Source organism: Polypterus senegalus, chromosome 11 (assembly GCF_016835505.1).
Source record: "Polypterus senegalus isolate Bchr_013 chromosome 11, ASM1683550v1, whole genome shotgun sequence".
NCBI lineage: Eukaryota > Metazoa > Chordata > Cladistia > Polypteriformes > Polypteridae > Polypterus > Polypterus senegalus.
In genome coordinates, this window is record NC_053164.1 from 15539382 (window position 1) to 15554148 (window position 14767).

Here is a 14767-nt window from a genome sequence, read left to right on the forward strand (position 1 = left end):
TTTGAGGATAGACGTTGCATTTTTCGTTTTGAAAGTATTAACTGAGCTAATCATATTGACCATATTGGTTTTCTCCTTTCCTTGCAGCTGTAAATTGAGCTCATTCAACATGTTGATCAGATCGGAAAAAAAAATGCCAAGTCTAGCGGCCATTGATCGTTATTAAGTTGCTTGTATTCTGCATGTTAAATGTTTACGAGGAGAAACTCCTTTATCTCCGGCCAGGAGTCTTGAAATCTCAGCAGGAATTTCTCCCTAGCCATCTGCCTCAATGAAGGCATCTTTTATCATCTCTCCATCTTGGCAGGACTTCTTATGCTTAATGAACGAGTGACTTACCCAGAACGATGCTTCGGTGTGTCTGCCTTTGCTTTTGAATTCAGCCGAGTGAAAAATGACGGCTGTCCGATTGACTGCGATTTTAGTTCCCTTCTCCTTTCTCTTTCTCAGATCGCTTTTTGGAAGGAAGTCAGTTTCGTGGTTTTTATGAACAGTTTGAAAGTGCCTTTCCACATTTTCCTTCTTTGGAATAGCAATGATAGATTGACAGATCAGACAAAAGCACTTCGATTGTGACATTGTGAGAAAAAAAATCCAATCCACATCCAGCCCATACCCTCCCCAAACAATTTTTTTTTAAAAAATCCGTTCTTTAGTCGATATAAATTGGAAGGCTAACTAGATCATAGCCGGAGTTATGCAGTAGCTTGCGCGTTTGATCGTGCGTGTGGGATGACCAGCGTGTTTGAAGAAAAGAAAGGAGATCTCAGACTGGCCACACTGTATGTCAATCGAGTGGCAAATGCCATAGGGAGGATATATGATAGACTAACATTTAAAAAAATCTTTTTAATGCAACGCGACTAACATTTAAAAAAATCTTTTTAATGCAACGCGATCTACCTGCACTACCTTTCTGATCTACCATTCGACCGCAATCGACGTATTGGCCATCCCGATTTAAACATTTAAAAGTGTACAATACAATTTTAAAATCAGTTCTAAGGCTGACAGGAAGCCAGTGATGTGAAGCCAAAATGGAGCCTCACAGCTTATGGACCAACTGCAGGTGAGAGTTTGACTGACACCACTGGACAATGAGTTACAATAGTCAAGACAGGATGAAACAAGAGCATAAGGGACTTTTTAAATGGCTTGAGTTTTGAAATGATTCTTAACTGAAAAAAGCAACTTCTTACAATATCTGCTTATCCAATTTAAGACTATTGTCGAGGATAACACTCAGATGTCTTTCACTAATGGTTAGTGACAGGCGGCCCAGAAGCCCTGGATGGACTTTACAGCACAAATGAAGTTTTGACTCCATTGACCAAGGCCCTTCTTGCTTGGTTTTTCAGTTTGGCCAACTCTACAAAGAGTCGTGGGGTCTCATGCATAACGGCGTGCGTAGAATTCACACTAAAACATGGTGTACAGACAAAAAAATCCAGATACATAAATCTGTGCGAATGCCAACTTCCACATTCTTCCGCTCCATAAATCCCGGTCAGCGTGAAAAGTAACGTATGTGCACGTGCCTGCTCTCCCGCCCCAACTCCTCCCAGAATTACACCTCTTTGAATATGCAAATCAATATAAATAGCCCTTAAGCTCAGCGTTCTGTGAAAAGGCAATGGCAAAAGCACAGGGCAAAATAGAAGAATTTTAGCAAATACCAAGTGGAGGCAAAGAAAAAACGTACTAATTGTTGGTGTAAACAGTGGTATAAACAAGAAAAGGAAGTTGATCGTGTGACATAAAGTGTCGGAGTAACTCGAACGCTCAAGTTCACAAAGTCGCACAGTGCCTGAAATAAAAAAGAAGTTGTCAGATATCAAAGTCGTAGCCCACCATCTGCGTGTCATTTGAAAGCTTATTAGGGTACAGAGAAAAAAAAAATAGGGACCCAGTGGGAACAAAGCACAAAATGTCAACATTAATCTCGAAATTGGTTTTATTCCTTCACCCTGATCTATGGCTTACCACAATTTGATCATGGTGGTGTACAGAGAGTTCCTTGGACTTCATGGCTTGGTTTCTATCCTGATATGCAGTGTGAATTGTTGGACCTTCTATACACAGGTAACACACGTGTGCTTTTCTAAATGAATTGACCACAGGTGGACTCCAGTCAAGTAAGTTCTAAACACATCTCAAGGAGAATTAAAGCAGACAGGAGGCACCTGAGCACAATCTGGAGGGCCACAGCAAAGGGTCAGTTTTCGATTTTGTAATAAAATTGCAAAACGTTCTAAGAAACATGTTTTCACATTGTCATTATGGGTTATTGACTGTATTTGAGGGGCGAAAATGTCAAATTTATCTATTTAAAATGAGAACTGCCACATAATGGGGTGTACAGAAAGTAAAGGGGTCTGCATATTAACTACATTCATTGTATATAGCGTCTTTGAACAGCAAACCAAGCAGTCAGCCAAAGGCACTTTAACAAATAACAGAGGCACTGTCCAATCAGGTTAAAAAAGAAAATGGAAAGAAAGGAAACAATACAACCATCATTCTAAAAATCTAAAGAAAGTATTTTATAGTAAAAACAAAATCATAAATAGATGTTTATAGGTGTTTTCGCTCTGTTAAAAACAAAGTTTCCTGTGGTGCCATTTTGTTTTCTACTGGGTGCCACCACATTCTGCTCATTGTTGTCTCTGTTGATAGGCCAGTGATTCTCAAATTGTGGGGCAGGCCCCCCTAGGGGGGCACAAAGTAACAAAAAGGGGGCGCAAAGATGTGACAAAAAAGAAAACAAGAATCGAAAATATGAAAAACACATCTATTGAAACGAAAACAAATTAACTTAAACTACATTCTGATACTAGAAAAATAAATATAGAGTTAGAGAAATGTTGATAAAAGTTAAGTAGGTATAATAAAATATGCAACTATGATATATCATTAATTAAAAAAGAACAAATTGCTATTAGTGGGCTCCATTCAAAAAAAACATTAGGGGGGCGCGATTAAAACTGTTATGAAAACGCGGGTCGCAAATACTTAAAGGTTGAGAAACGCTGTGCTAGGCAAGGTCATCCAGAAGTGTGTAATCCAGCATGTGACATCACAGAGTTGGAGGAGTACAGTAAAGGTTTGCATCGGACACTTCAAAGTTTGTCCAAGTTTGTGGATTCAGTCCAGAGGGCGCGCGGGTGTTTTCTTTAAAGTTGCTCATAAGGGTGACTTTACAATGCTTTGAAATAATTTTTATTGTCTGCCTCCTCCTGACTCACCAGAATAGAAAACACGTGCATATGATAGGCTTCAACTTGTCTTGATGTCTAGTTCCCCCTTATTTGTGGTCCTGTAGACCCCCAAAAATGTAATTTTTATGTCTTTCTTCAGAGCATACACTCGTGGCCAAAGGTTTTGAGAATGACGCAAGTATTTGGTTTTCACAAAGTTTGCTGCTTCAGTGTCTTTAGATCTTTCTGTCAGATGTTTCTCTGGTATACTGAAGCAGAACTACAAGCACCTGACAAGTTTCAAAGGCTTTTATTGACAATGACATGAAGTTTATGCACATTTGCAGTGTTGGCCCTTCTTTCATTTTCAGTTCACCCTGGCAGGCTGTCAATCAACATCTGGGCCCAATCCTGACTGATGGCAGCCCATTCTTGCCTAATCAATGTTTGGAGTTTGTCAGAATTGATGGGTTTTTGTTTGTCCACCCACCTCTTGTGGATTAACCTCAAAGTTCTCAATATCATTAAGGTCTGAGGAGTTTCTTGGCCATGGACCTCAAAATTTCGATGTTTTGTTCCCTGAGCCACTTAGTTTTATCACTTTTGCCTTCTGTCCCGGTGCTCCATCATGCTGATAAAGGCATTGTGGGTCACCAAACTGTTCTTCAATGGGAGACATTGCCCTTGGAGGATGTTTCGATCTGCCATTATTTTTCGACTGCCGTTTTGTATTTTGTATTTTGAGTTGACCGTTGTGCTTCATTAACTTCCCAGTTGTGATTCTGTGCTTGTTTTTCTGACCCTCGTCTCTTCTTCTGGACCTTCTGGATGTCAGAACAACGTTATCTAGGATCTACGACTAATGTAAATTCCTTGTTTTGACTCTCCCTTTCCTTGAATAGCGATTGATTGTAGCATTGCCACATAAAAATGTATGTTTTTTTTCTTTTTCTTTTGTCTCTAGATAGATAGATATACATGAAAGACACTATATAATAGATAGATAGATAGAAATGAAAGGCACTATATGATAGATAGATAGATAGATAGATAGATAGATAGATAGATAGATAGATAGATAGATAGATAGATAGATAGATAGATAGATAGATAGATAGATAGATAGATAGATACTTTATTAATCCCAAGGGGAAATTCACATACTCCAGCAGCAGCATACTGATACTAAACAATATTAAATTAAAGAGTGATAACAATGCAGGTAAAACAGACAATAACTTTGTATAATGTTAACGTTTACCCCCAAGGGGTGGAATTGAAGAGTCGCATAGTGTGGGGTCTCCTCAGTCTGTCAGTGAGCAGGACGGTGACAGCAGTCTGTCGCTGAAGCTGTTCCTCTGTCTGGAGATGATCCTGTTCAGTGGATGCAGTGGATTCTTCATGATTGACAGGAGTCTGCTCAGCGCCCGTCGCTCTGTCACGGATGTCAAACTGTCCAGCTCCGTGCTTACATTAGGTGTACATGAGGCGTCCCTCTTCAATATGTTGCCTCCCCAGCACACCAATGCGTAGAAGAGGGCGCTCGCCACAACTGTCTGGTAGAACATCTACAGCATCTTATTGCAGATGTTGAAGGACACCAACCTTCTATGGAAGTATAGTCAGCTCTGTCTTCTCTTGCACAGATCATCAGTATTGGCAGTCCAGTCCAATTTATCATCCAGCTGCACTCCCAGGTATTTATAGGTCTGCACCCTCTGCACAGTCACCTCTGATGATCACAGGGTCCATGAGGGGCCTGGGCCTCCTAAAATCCACCACCAGCTCCTTTGTTTTGCTGGTGTTCAGGTTTAGGTGGTTTGAGTCGCACCATTTAACAAAGTCCTTGATTAGGTTCCTATACTCCTCCTCCTGCCCACTCTTGATGCAGCCCATAATAGTAGTAATGTTTTGCAAACTCCAGGTGCTTACATTTGTGGATAGCTGACAGAAAATGTTTCTCTCTGGCATACCTTCTAAATAAGCTGTTGGCATGGGTGGTTCTAGAGACTTTTTCTTGCAGTTCCCCAACTGTGATCCTTGGAGATAGTATCGCCTCTCTCACCATCCTTCTCACTGTACATGGGGGTAAAATAAACTTGGGTTCTCTTCCTTTATGCTGCCTCCCCAGCACACCACCGCATAGAAGAGGGCGCTCGCCACAACGATAGAACATCTGCGGCATCTTATTGCAGATGTTGAAAGACGCCAGCCTTCTAAGGAAGTATAGTCGGATAGTCCAAGCTGTACTGCCTTCATTTCTTTTTTTGGTTCAGTCATATTATTATCTGAAGAAATGAAAACTATTTCAACAGACTCTGTGATAAAAATAAAACAATAAAGTATGTATTTACTTGAAACAGAAGATTTTTGTTCAAACTCGAATAAATAAACTGTGTCCTCTGATTCTCTTTTTTGTAGTACTGCTCCTCAATAATTAAATTCAAAGTTCAAATCACAAATAAGTACAAGTCACATCAAACGAACCAATTTATAGTGTTTTATGAAAGCATCACCGTACAAGACTGATAGTGTCTGCTAATATCGAATATCCGTTGTGTCGTCCCACCGCGAGCAACTGCGGACATGCAACAGTTTTTCATGTCTGCACTTGCTTTGATACGTTCGATAAGACAATGCACAGACATGTTTGTATTTTCATGCTTTCTTACGTGTGACTCTTTTAATGACACATTTTATCTTTTCGTTCGCATGTTTCGTATGTAATGTGTTTTTATTAGGTACCTATTGGAATCATAGATATTTTGAAGTAACAAACAAATAACAGCAATAAGGGGGTCTATTTTTGCTGTCGTTGACCACCGATTTCTTTTATTGAAACTATAGACCCCTAGAAAGTTCAGATCAACCCCAGGGGGTTGATATCGACCACTTTGGGAACTCTTGACTTAAAAAATCAGTAGCAGACGCTTATACTGTGGAGGATGACAATGACAGTGACCATGAACAAGATGGGGCAACTGTGTCAACCTGCAAGTCTTGTAAAGACGGTCCTCTCTGCTACTGTAAGGTGCCGCTCTGGGTGAACCTCGTAACTGATGCTTACAAGAGCACTGGGCTTAACTACAAGCTAGTGCTAACGCTAATGCTGCCTGTGTCACAAGTGCAGTGTGGAAGATCATTCTTTGCGTTGAGGAGAATCAAAAGCCGCCTGAGAAGCACAATGACACAAGAACATCTTGAGCCAAACTTGACACTAACAGTATTGTCGATGATTTGGCTGCTAAAAGCTGCGAACTGCGTAAGCAACTGGCCTACCAGGGTACTGGCACTTGGACATGACATTGACATCTGACATGCACTCTAATAACGTGTAAGCCGTGTTACTGAAATTTTATTTTTCATTAAATTTTATTTTTTAAGCATCTTGTAAAATTTGAAGTTGTGTCTAAACAACAGTGTACCGATTAAGTTTAGATAGAGTTCATATCATAGGCTCATAGCAAGGAGCGAGCCACGTACTCATCACAAATTTTTAGAAAATTACATTGAATAACGGGCCGAGTGGGTCGACCTCGCCACCGCACTCGTTTCACGATACCCGAGCCGGTTTTGAGACCCTCTCCTGCTGTTAATGAAAACTCGGTGCAAAAATGATTGGAAAACCTCAACAAATTAGTTTCACATGATCAAAAAAAAAAATAAAAAACATGCATAGAAACGTATAATTAGTACAACTCCCGAGAGATGAAGGTCAGATGTGAGCTGGTGGTGCTAAGCTCCTAAATTCTCAAATTCTGACCTCAGCCCACGTTGATCTTACTCTCGATATTGCACTGAAGCCTCGATACTTTAGCCAGTTCCTACCCTCTTGTTTTGTCTTCCTACAGTGGGAGTCGCCGCTTCCCAATGTGATGGAGATGGCCTTCTACTTTGAACAGGCAGGTGTAGGCCTGAGTCGGGACGAGACTTTTCACATTTACCTGGCCATGAAACAACTCACGGATGGTCAGACGCTACAGAGGTGCCGCTTCTGGGGCAAGATTCTGGGCACTGAGATGAACTACCTTGTGGTGGAGGCTGAATGTCGGGAAGGTGAAGAAGAAGAGGAAGACGTTATGGAGACAGAGAGTAAGGAGAGTGAACTAAAGACAGTGGATGAGGAACTGGATGAGGAGGAAAATGAGGAGTCTCATGAATTTCCTAAGTCCACGTATGTTCCACCCCCCATAATACCCAGAGAAGAAAATCACTTTGGGGCAAACAAGTATATCTATTTTGTATGTAATGAGCCTGGACAGTCCTGGGTCAAGCTGCCCATGGTGACCCCAGCCCAGATTGTTGCAGCTCGGTACATGCGTAAATTTTTCACTGGTCGTCTAGAGAACCGCATCGTCAGCTTTCCACCATTCCCAGGGTATGAAGCCAACTACCTGAGGGCTCAGATTGCTCGTATTTCAGCAGGAACCCATGTTAGCCCTCTGGGTTTTTACCAGTTTGGCATGGAGGATGATGAGGAGGAAGAGGAGGCGGTCAGAGACACCTATGAGGAAAATCCAGATTTTGATGGCTACCCCGTCCAGGACATGGTGGAGTCACTGTCCAAATGGGTTCACCATCTACAGCATATCTTGCCACAGGTATCTATCCTTCTACTCTGGCACTTTTCTTAGGGATAAAGGTAGCAAGAACAGACCACAGGTCCAGGGTTAGAGCCCGATTCATGATGTCTCTTAGCAGTCATTTACTGCAGATGTGAGTCACATACAGCGCCATTGAGGAGTCTTCACCTCTCTGGAGATTTTCACATTTTTTTGTCATACAGTATTCAATCCCAGTGGATTTCATTTGACTTTTTGCTGCCGATAAAACACAAAAAGATTCTTTAAAGCCAATGTGAAAGCAGACCTCTACGAAGTGGTCTAAATTAATTACAAACATACAGGTGCATCTCAAAAAATTAGAATATCATCTAAAAGTTCATTTATTTCAGTAATTCAATTCAAAAAGTGAAACTCATATACTATATAGATTCATTAAACAGAGTGATATATTTTCAAGAGTTTATTTCTTTTCATTTTGCTGATTATAGCTAACACTACAGGTAATGAAAACTCAAAATTCAGTGTATCCATCCATGCATACGTTATCCAACCACTTTTATCCTAACTACAGGGTCACGGGGGGTCTGCTGGAGCCAATCCCAGCCAACACAGGGCGCAAGGCAGGAAGCAAACTCTGGGCAGGGTGCCAGCCCACCGCAGTTCAGTATATCATTTGTGAAAGACGCTATATAGCGCCTGACCCGGCACAGACTATGCAGAGGCACATGTAAAAACACACAGGCTTTTAATTTTTCTTCACCCGTGGGCGCACATCTTCCCCGTGACAGTCCCAAAAGCACTAAAGCAACACCAACAACTCTTCCACCTTGCACCACCACTCCTCCCAGGCAACCTCGTCCTCTTCCTCCCGATTCTGGCTCCTGAGTGGTGGAGGCTGGCCCGTTTTATAGCCCACCCGGAAGTGTTCCAGGTGTTTGACCACCTGGTCCCAATTTCACCTACGGGTGGGGCTGGTGACTCGTCCAGCCAGGTTGTTGAGTCTCGGCAGCACCCCCTAGCGGCCATCCCAGCTCCCACATAGGTTGTGGACGCACACAGTGCCGGAAATAAAAAAAGAAGTCACATATCAAAGTCGACGTGAAAAGCCGAGTTGTAGCCCGCTGTCTGAGTGTCATATGACAGCTTATTAGGGTACAGAGAAAAAAGGCACACAGTGGGGAAAAAGCACGAAATATCAACTTCAATCTCGACATTTACACTTTAATCACGTAGTTTATTTTGTCATTAAAGTAGAACATCATAAACTTCATCTTAAAATAATTGAATTAATCAATGTCTCAAATCACATCGTAATTAAAGTAGCAAGTTAAATGTATTGTTTTGTATTTGATCTTCTATGTGTTCTATGTGTGTGAATCACTACTTGCTTCTTAAACCAGCTCTCTTCCTCCAACTGGACACAGAGTCCATTACATTCATGATATTACAGCTCTCTGAATAACTAAAATACTGAGATGTATACGTGATGTCATTTTCATGATGATAGGAGCTAAAGCACGTTATTAAACATGTGTTTCACTTCGATGAAATAATTTATTGCAGCAGTACTCAGGGGCGGCTCTAGGCTTGTGGTGGCACTGGGCAGAGGAAGAATCAGTGGCTCCTTCGCCCGCCAATGTCAGTAAGGTATCTTATGCACGGTGGATGGCCACGTCCGTTGCGGACACTGCATAGCCACCTCGTGCTCACGACACAAGCATTTAACTTTTGACGAAATTTGCCGCTGCGTTTTTAGCTGTGTCATTATTTTCTCTTTCTGTTTTATATTCAATATATATTGGCGTAGTCGTCACTGCAGTCAGTGCTTTACTTTCCCCAAGTATCCGATCGCCACACAATCAGCTCTGTAATAGACGTTAAGCCATCTGTAAGCTTAGCGCCGATTCTTCAAAACGTTTAAAGAACATTGAAATATCTTCGTAGTACATGTTTAATTATTCTATCCTTCACAACACTCCCAGTGAAGAATATAGATTATTTAAATGAAGTTAAAGTTTTATGTGTATAATTTAACAAACATATTTTGCTGCATTTCACCTTAAAAATGATATCGTCATCATATGTAAATACGCGCTTTATAAAGTGGCCCAGGTTGTTCGATATTATAACTGTAGTGCAAGTTTACAGTGAGGTGATTGTACTTATAAGTACAAACAGTTCTACGAGGAGCAGTGATTGAGTGCATTTAAAGTTCTTGGGATTAAACTGTTTCTGAACCGCGAGGTCCGTACAGGAAAGGCTTTAAAACATTTTGCTGTGTCTGAGACAGCGTGTCCTTGAAGCTGTATACCGATAATTCTCTTTCTGATCAGCTGCTGCTGTGATTCACACTCAGATACAGTGATATAAATACTCTGAGTGGTGCAGTGAGAGCAATATGGAAAAAGATGATCCGCTGTGGCAACTCCTAACGTGAGAAGCTGAAAGAAGAAGAAGAAGAAGAAGAAGAAGGTGCAGTGAGAGTAACAACACTAAAGCAGTTCTGGTATTTGGAATACTATGGCTGTTCCCTGGACCATTATATTGTTACAAGTTAATTACAATCAGATGCGTTACACTAATAAACAATATGAGGTTAGTTTCAGTGTATTTATAAAGCCACGTCAGGAAAATAAGGAGTAATCACACAGGAACAGTAGCAGTGCTTTGACGCTGGGTGCCGCCAGTCTGCAAAACCGAGTGGAGAACTTGCATACGACAAGGTATGAGGTACCGTGGAAAAGTGCGTGACTTTACGCCAAGTGTAGGTTTTATACATCGCGATTTGAACGTGGAAAAGTTCTTATGCAACATATCTGTGCGTACGCACCATTTATACATGAGGACCCAGGTGCTTACATTTGTGGATAGCTGACAGAAAATGTTTCTCTCTGGCATACCTTCTAAATAATTTGTTGGCATGGGTGGTTCTAGAGACTTTTACTTTTTCTTGCAGTTCCCCAACTGTGATCCTTGGCGATAGTATTGTCTCTCTCACCATCCTTCTCACTGTACATGGGGGGTAAAATAAACTTGGGTCCTCTTCCAGGCAAGTTTGTCACAGTTCCAGATGATGACCACTTGTTTATTCTTGCCCTAACTGTAGAAATGAGCATTTTCAGGCCAGTAGCTATTTTTAATAACCATTCCCTGAGTTATGAAGGGCAACACACTTCTCCCTCATTTGGATTGAATGTTCTCTTTTCTTTGCCATGTTGATGGCTGGCTAAGGATTTGGTTCTGTGTCTCCTCATATTTGTATCCCAGTTAATCAGGAAGACATTGATTTCACCTGGAAATTTCCTGTATACTCCAATCGACTTAACAATGTCCAATTTAAATGGGAAACAAGCTTCAGTTAAATTCTTTCACATTCATTTCCAAGGGTGGCAACAATTGTGGCACATGTGTTTTTGCTAAAAATATTTATTTCTTGACGAGGGCCTTGTTTTCCTTTGAATGCATTTGTTTCAATTAAAGGTCAAGATGTTTCTCATCGTTTCAGTGCAAGATGATGGTTCTTCGGCAAACAGTGAATTTTTTTCTAACCCTGCTTGTTAATTTTTACAAGGGGTGCCAATAATAGTGGAGGGCACTGTATTATGTTTAACTGCATTTTACGAGCATTACCGTTCATTTTAATGGAACAAGCGTTTTAGGTGAAACCACTCGAGAACTGCTGTAGACTGGAGTTTTTGCAGCTTCTCACTTCTAAAACACATAGAGGTGAGGAGTATCACTGAAAATAATTGTAAATAAGTTTACAGGCGGAGGAGGAGCATTGTGGTCCGAAGCTAAAACACGTGTGAATGAGCCCTTAAACAGTAGACAAGAATCACAGCTATTAAATCCAAAGAAAATGTTCTAACATCCTTTCCCTGACGTTCCCTGAATGCACAAGTTTTTTTCATAAAAAACAATTCTAAGATATGGATGTGTGACGATGCGTGGTTACATTTTAAATGTGATGATATCATAGAACAGTGGTTCTCAAACTGTGGGGCGCTGAAGCTGTACAAGGGGGGCGTCAAATAAATGAACAAGACATCAAAATTAATTTTTTACATTTTTATTTCAAATTTTAACTTGCAAGCATATAATCACAACGAATGCATTATAACTAAAATTGAAATAAAACATTTCTAAGGCATAGATCTAATGACTAATAGGTGCCAGCTTTGAAGTGCACAGCCTGTCCAGGTTTGGTTTGATATTCGAGATATCGAGACACTCTGAGCTTCTTTTCTATTGGATGTTTGTTTCTATGACGAGCGGCGCCGCTGCTGCTGCCGCTTTTATAGTTGCATATTTTCAATCCAGAAAGTTCGAGACGTATCGGTTGTGACAAATAGGGGGTGCTGTCGTCCCCTTGAACCCTCGGACCAGGCGTCAGACACCGGATAAAAGTCCAAAAGTTGATTTTATTCAAGTAAAAATGTGCACAAAGCACCCTCCACTCCACAATACTCATAAATATACAATACACAATAATCAATAATCAATCCTCCTACTCCCAGACGCGTTGCCACCCTTCCTCCCGACTCACCTCGCCCGTCTGGGATCTCACGCAGTCTTTTATAGTCCTTCTGTACCCTCAGTCCATGTGACTTCCTAGCACTTCCGGGTCAGATCAAAACTCTTCTTTTTTCATCCCAGAAGTACGTCATTTCCTCTGTCGCTTTGACTAAGACGTACTTCCGGGTTATAGGTAAAATAGAAGTCTCTGGGCCTCCCTGCAGCGTCCCGTGGTGGCCCCGACGTTATCTAGCAGGGCTCCAAACTCCAATGTCCGTGATGCCCTGCTGGAATTTGGGGCATCTCCATGTCGTAGAGAGGGCTCCCTCTAGCAGCCTTGGGGGTATTGGCCTGCATGAATGGCCGGCCATAGTCCATCGGTATCTGTCACGAACATTCGGGTAACAGTAGATCAGGTGATAATGCGGTGCGACTGCACCACATTGGCAGCATAGCCAATATTGCCAAATTGAGTTAAATAATTTGCTGCGTATTGGGTTATTTTCATGATACAACTAATAGCGGTATAATATTTGTCGGATGAAAATACGTTCATCTCATGCAGATTGACTTCATCGGTGTCCATTTACAAGATTTTAAAAAATAAAAAAATATTTTATTGTTTCTTTACATAAAAAAAAATAATTAAATAAGAATAATTTATTCTTGAGTTTTGGGATTAGAATTACTACCAAAAACCACACAAAGTTATTAAAGCACTTAAAAAAAATAAATTGCAAATATTTCATCGAAGTTAGCTGAACACATGCAAATCTTATGGAAGTAAAAATGATCGTGCGGCACCACACGAGTATCATACCTTTGTTAGTTGTATTATGGGTTATTCTCATCTATCTTATATTATGCAGGGGGCACAGAATTATTCCAGGTAGAAAGGGGGCACGAAATATGAAAGTTTGAGAGCAGCTGTCATAGAACACGCCCATGTGACATCACACTCCACATCTGAATGGCTAGCACCTAACAGCATTACTATAAACAATATGGTGGTGCTGAATTCCTCAAGGTCTCATTCCTCTCCATTTCACATCCTCACACAGAAAGGCTGGCTGCAAACTGAGGACCTCAGAGTCCGATCCTACATAAATCAAAACTCTAACATAGAAATGAATGCTGATCCTGCTTCACTGAAGGGAATTGTCCATTGCGCCAATGTCCAGCCAGGCTTCTACCTGCGAGGTGCCTCTAATATAGTGGTAGATTTTTCTCTCAGCCTCCACCGCCCATTTCTCTCCCATATTCCTAATACAGCAACCTGCTTTAAATATCTGTCTGTTTCGTTAGGGCCGCTGTGTGTGGGTCAATTTGTCCCAAAAAAGAGAAAAGGATGAAGAGGAAGATGAAGAGGATGAAGAGGAAGAAGATGAAGGACCTGATGAGCCGGAACCCGAAGTGGGCCCCCCCTTGCTCACACCTGTATCTGAAGATGCAGGTATGAAGAAAGTTAATGGAAAGCAGGCAGCAGCCCCCATGGCTCTCCAGTCCTCAGTAATAGAGCAGTAGTCATAGTGGACGACCCAATCATTAGGTGTGCTCCAGAGATGGAGAGCCTCATGTGGTATGCTGCCTTCTGAATACACAGGTAGGAGAGTTCCCTGGTAGGGTGGATCCATAGGTTATTGTCCATGATTGAACAAATGAAGTAAGTAAGGGCTGAGTGTTAGTTCTGCAGTTCAAATATAAAGAGTTACATGCCAGCTGAGGAGCAGAACTGGCAGGATGGTCTTCTCTGAAGGTCTGCCTGTGTGACATAGCAGTCCAGGTAAGACTGAGGAGACCAGAAGGCTTAATGTGTACCTCAGATCTTAGTGCAGGATAGAAGGATGGGACTCCTTCTGAAACAAATGGGACCTCATCCGCTATGGCGGGTTACGTTTGAACTGGAGGAGCACCAATATATTTTAGAGTTATGTATGAGTAGATGAATCAAAGAATATTTAAACTGGAGAATGGGGCATTCGGGGCAGGGTGTTTAAGACAGGCCAGGTTTAGACACTGCTTCTAACCTGGGCCCTCACTCCCTCATACATATCCTGGACAATCTTCACAAGCTTCTTTGGTGCTGCTTTCTCTCTTCATGTACCTCCACACTGCTTGATATGGTACTCTATCATAAGTCTTCTCAAATCAAAATTTGCCATATGCAAGCCTTTCTGTTTTTCTTGATGCTTCTCTGTGAGCCGTCTCAATGCAAAGATTGCATCAGTTGTTCCTCTCCCTGCCATAAAACCAAACTGCTCCTCTTCTCTCTCCACCCTTTCCCAAATTTTCATTGTGTGGGACACCAACTCCATCCTGTTGGTGCCCTACTGATCTGACCTGACCCTTCGTGGTTTCTGTCTCTTCCTCTAAATCAGGGTCCCCAACTCCAGTCCTGGAGGGCCACCGTGGTTGCAGGTTTTCTTAATTAGCGACCTTTTGAATTAACTTTAATTGACTTGCTCTTGAAAACTCAGACCCAATAATTGT

At 41.6% G+C, this 14767-nt stretch overlaps 1 protein-coding gene across 1 annotated transcript in view; it reads left to right on the plus strand.

Annotated features, from left to right (window-relative positions):
• Positions 1–14767, plus strand: part of LOC120539717 (radial spoke head protein 4 homolog A-like) — a 50061-nt gene that overhangs the window by 23059 nt on the left and 12235 nt on the right. The window contains exons 3-4 of the mRNA XM_039770100.1: positions 7049–7798; positions 13583–13730. Of these exons, the coding sequence (XP_039626034.1) occupies positions 7049–7798; positions 13583–13730 (898 nt within the window). The remainder of the gene's footprint in view (positions 1–7048; positions 7799–13582; positions 13731–14767) is intronic.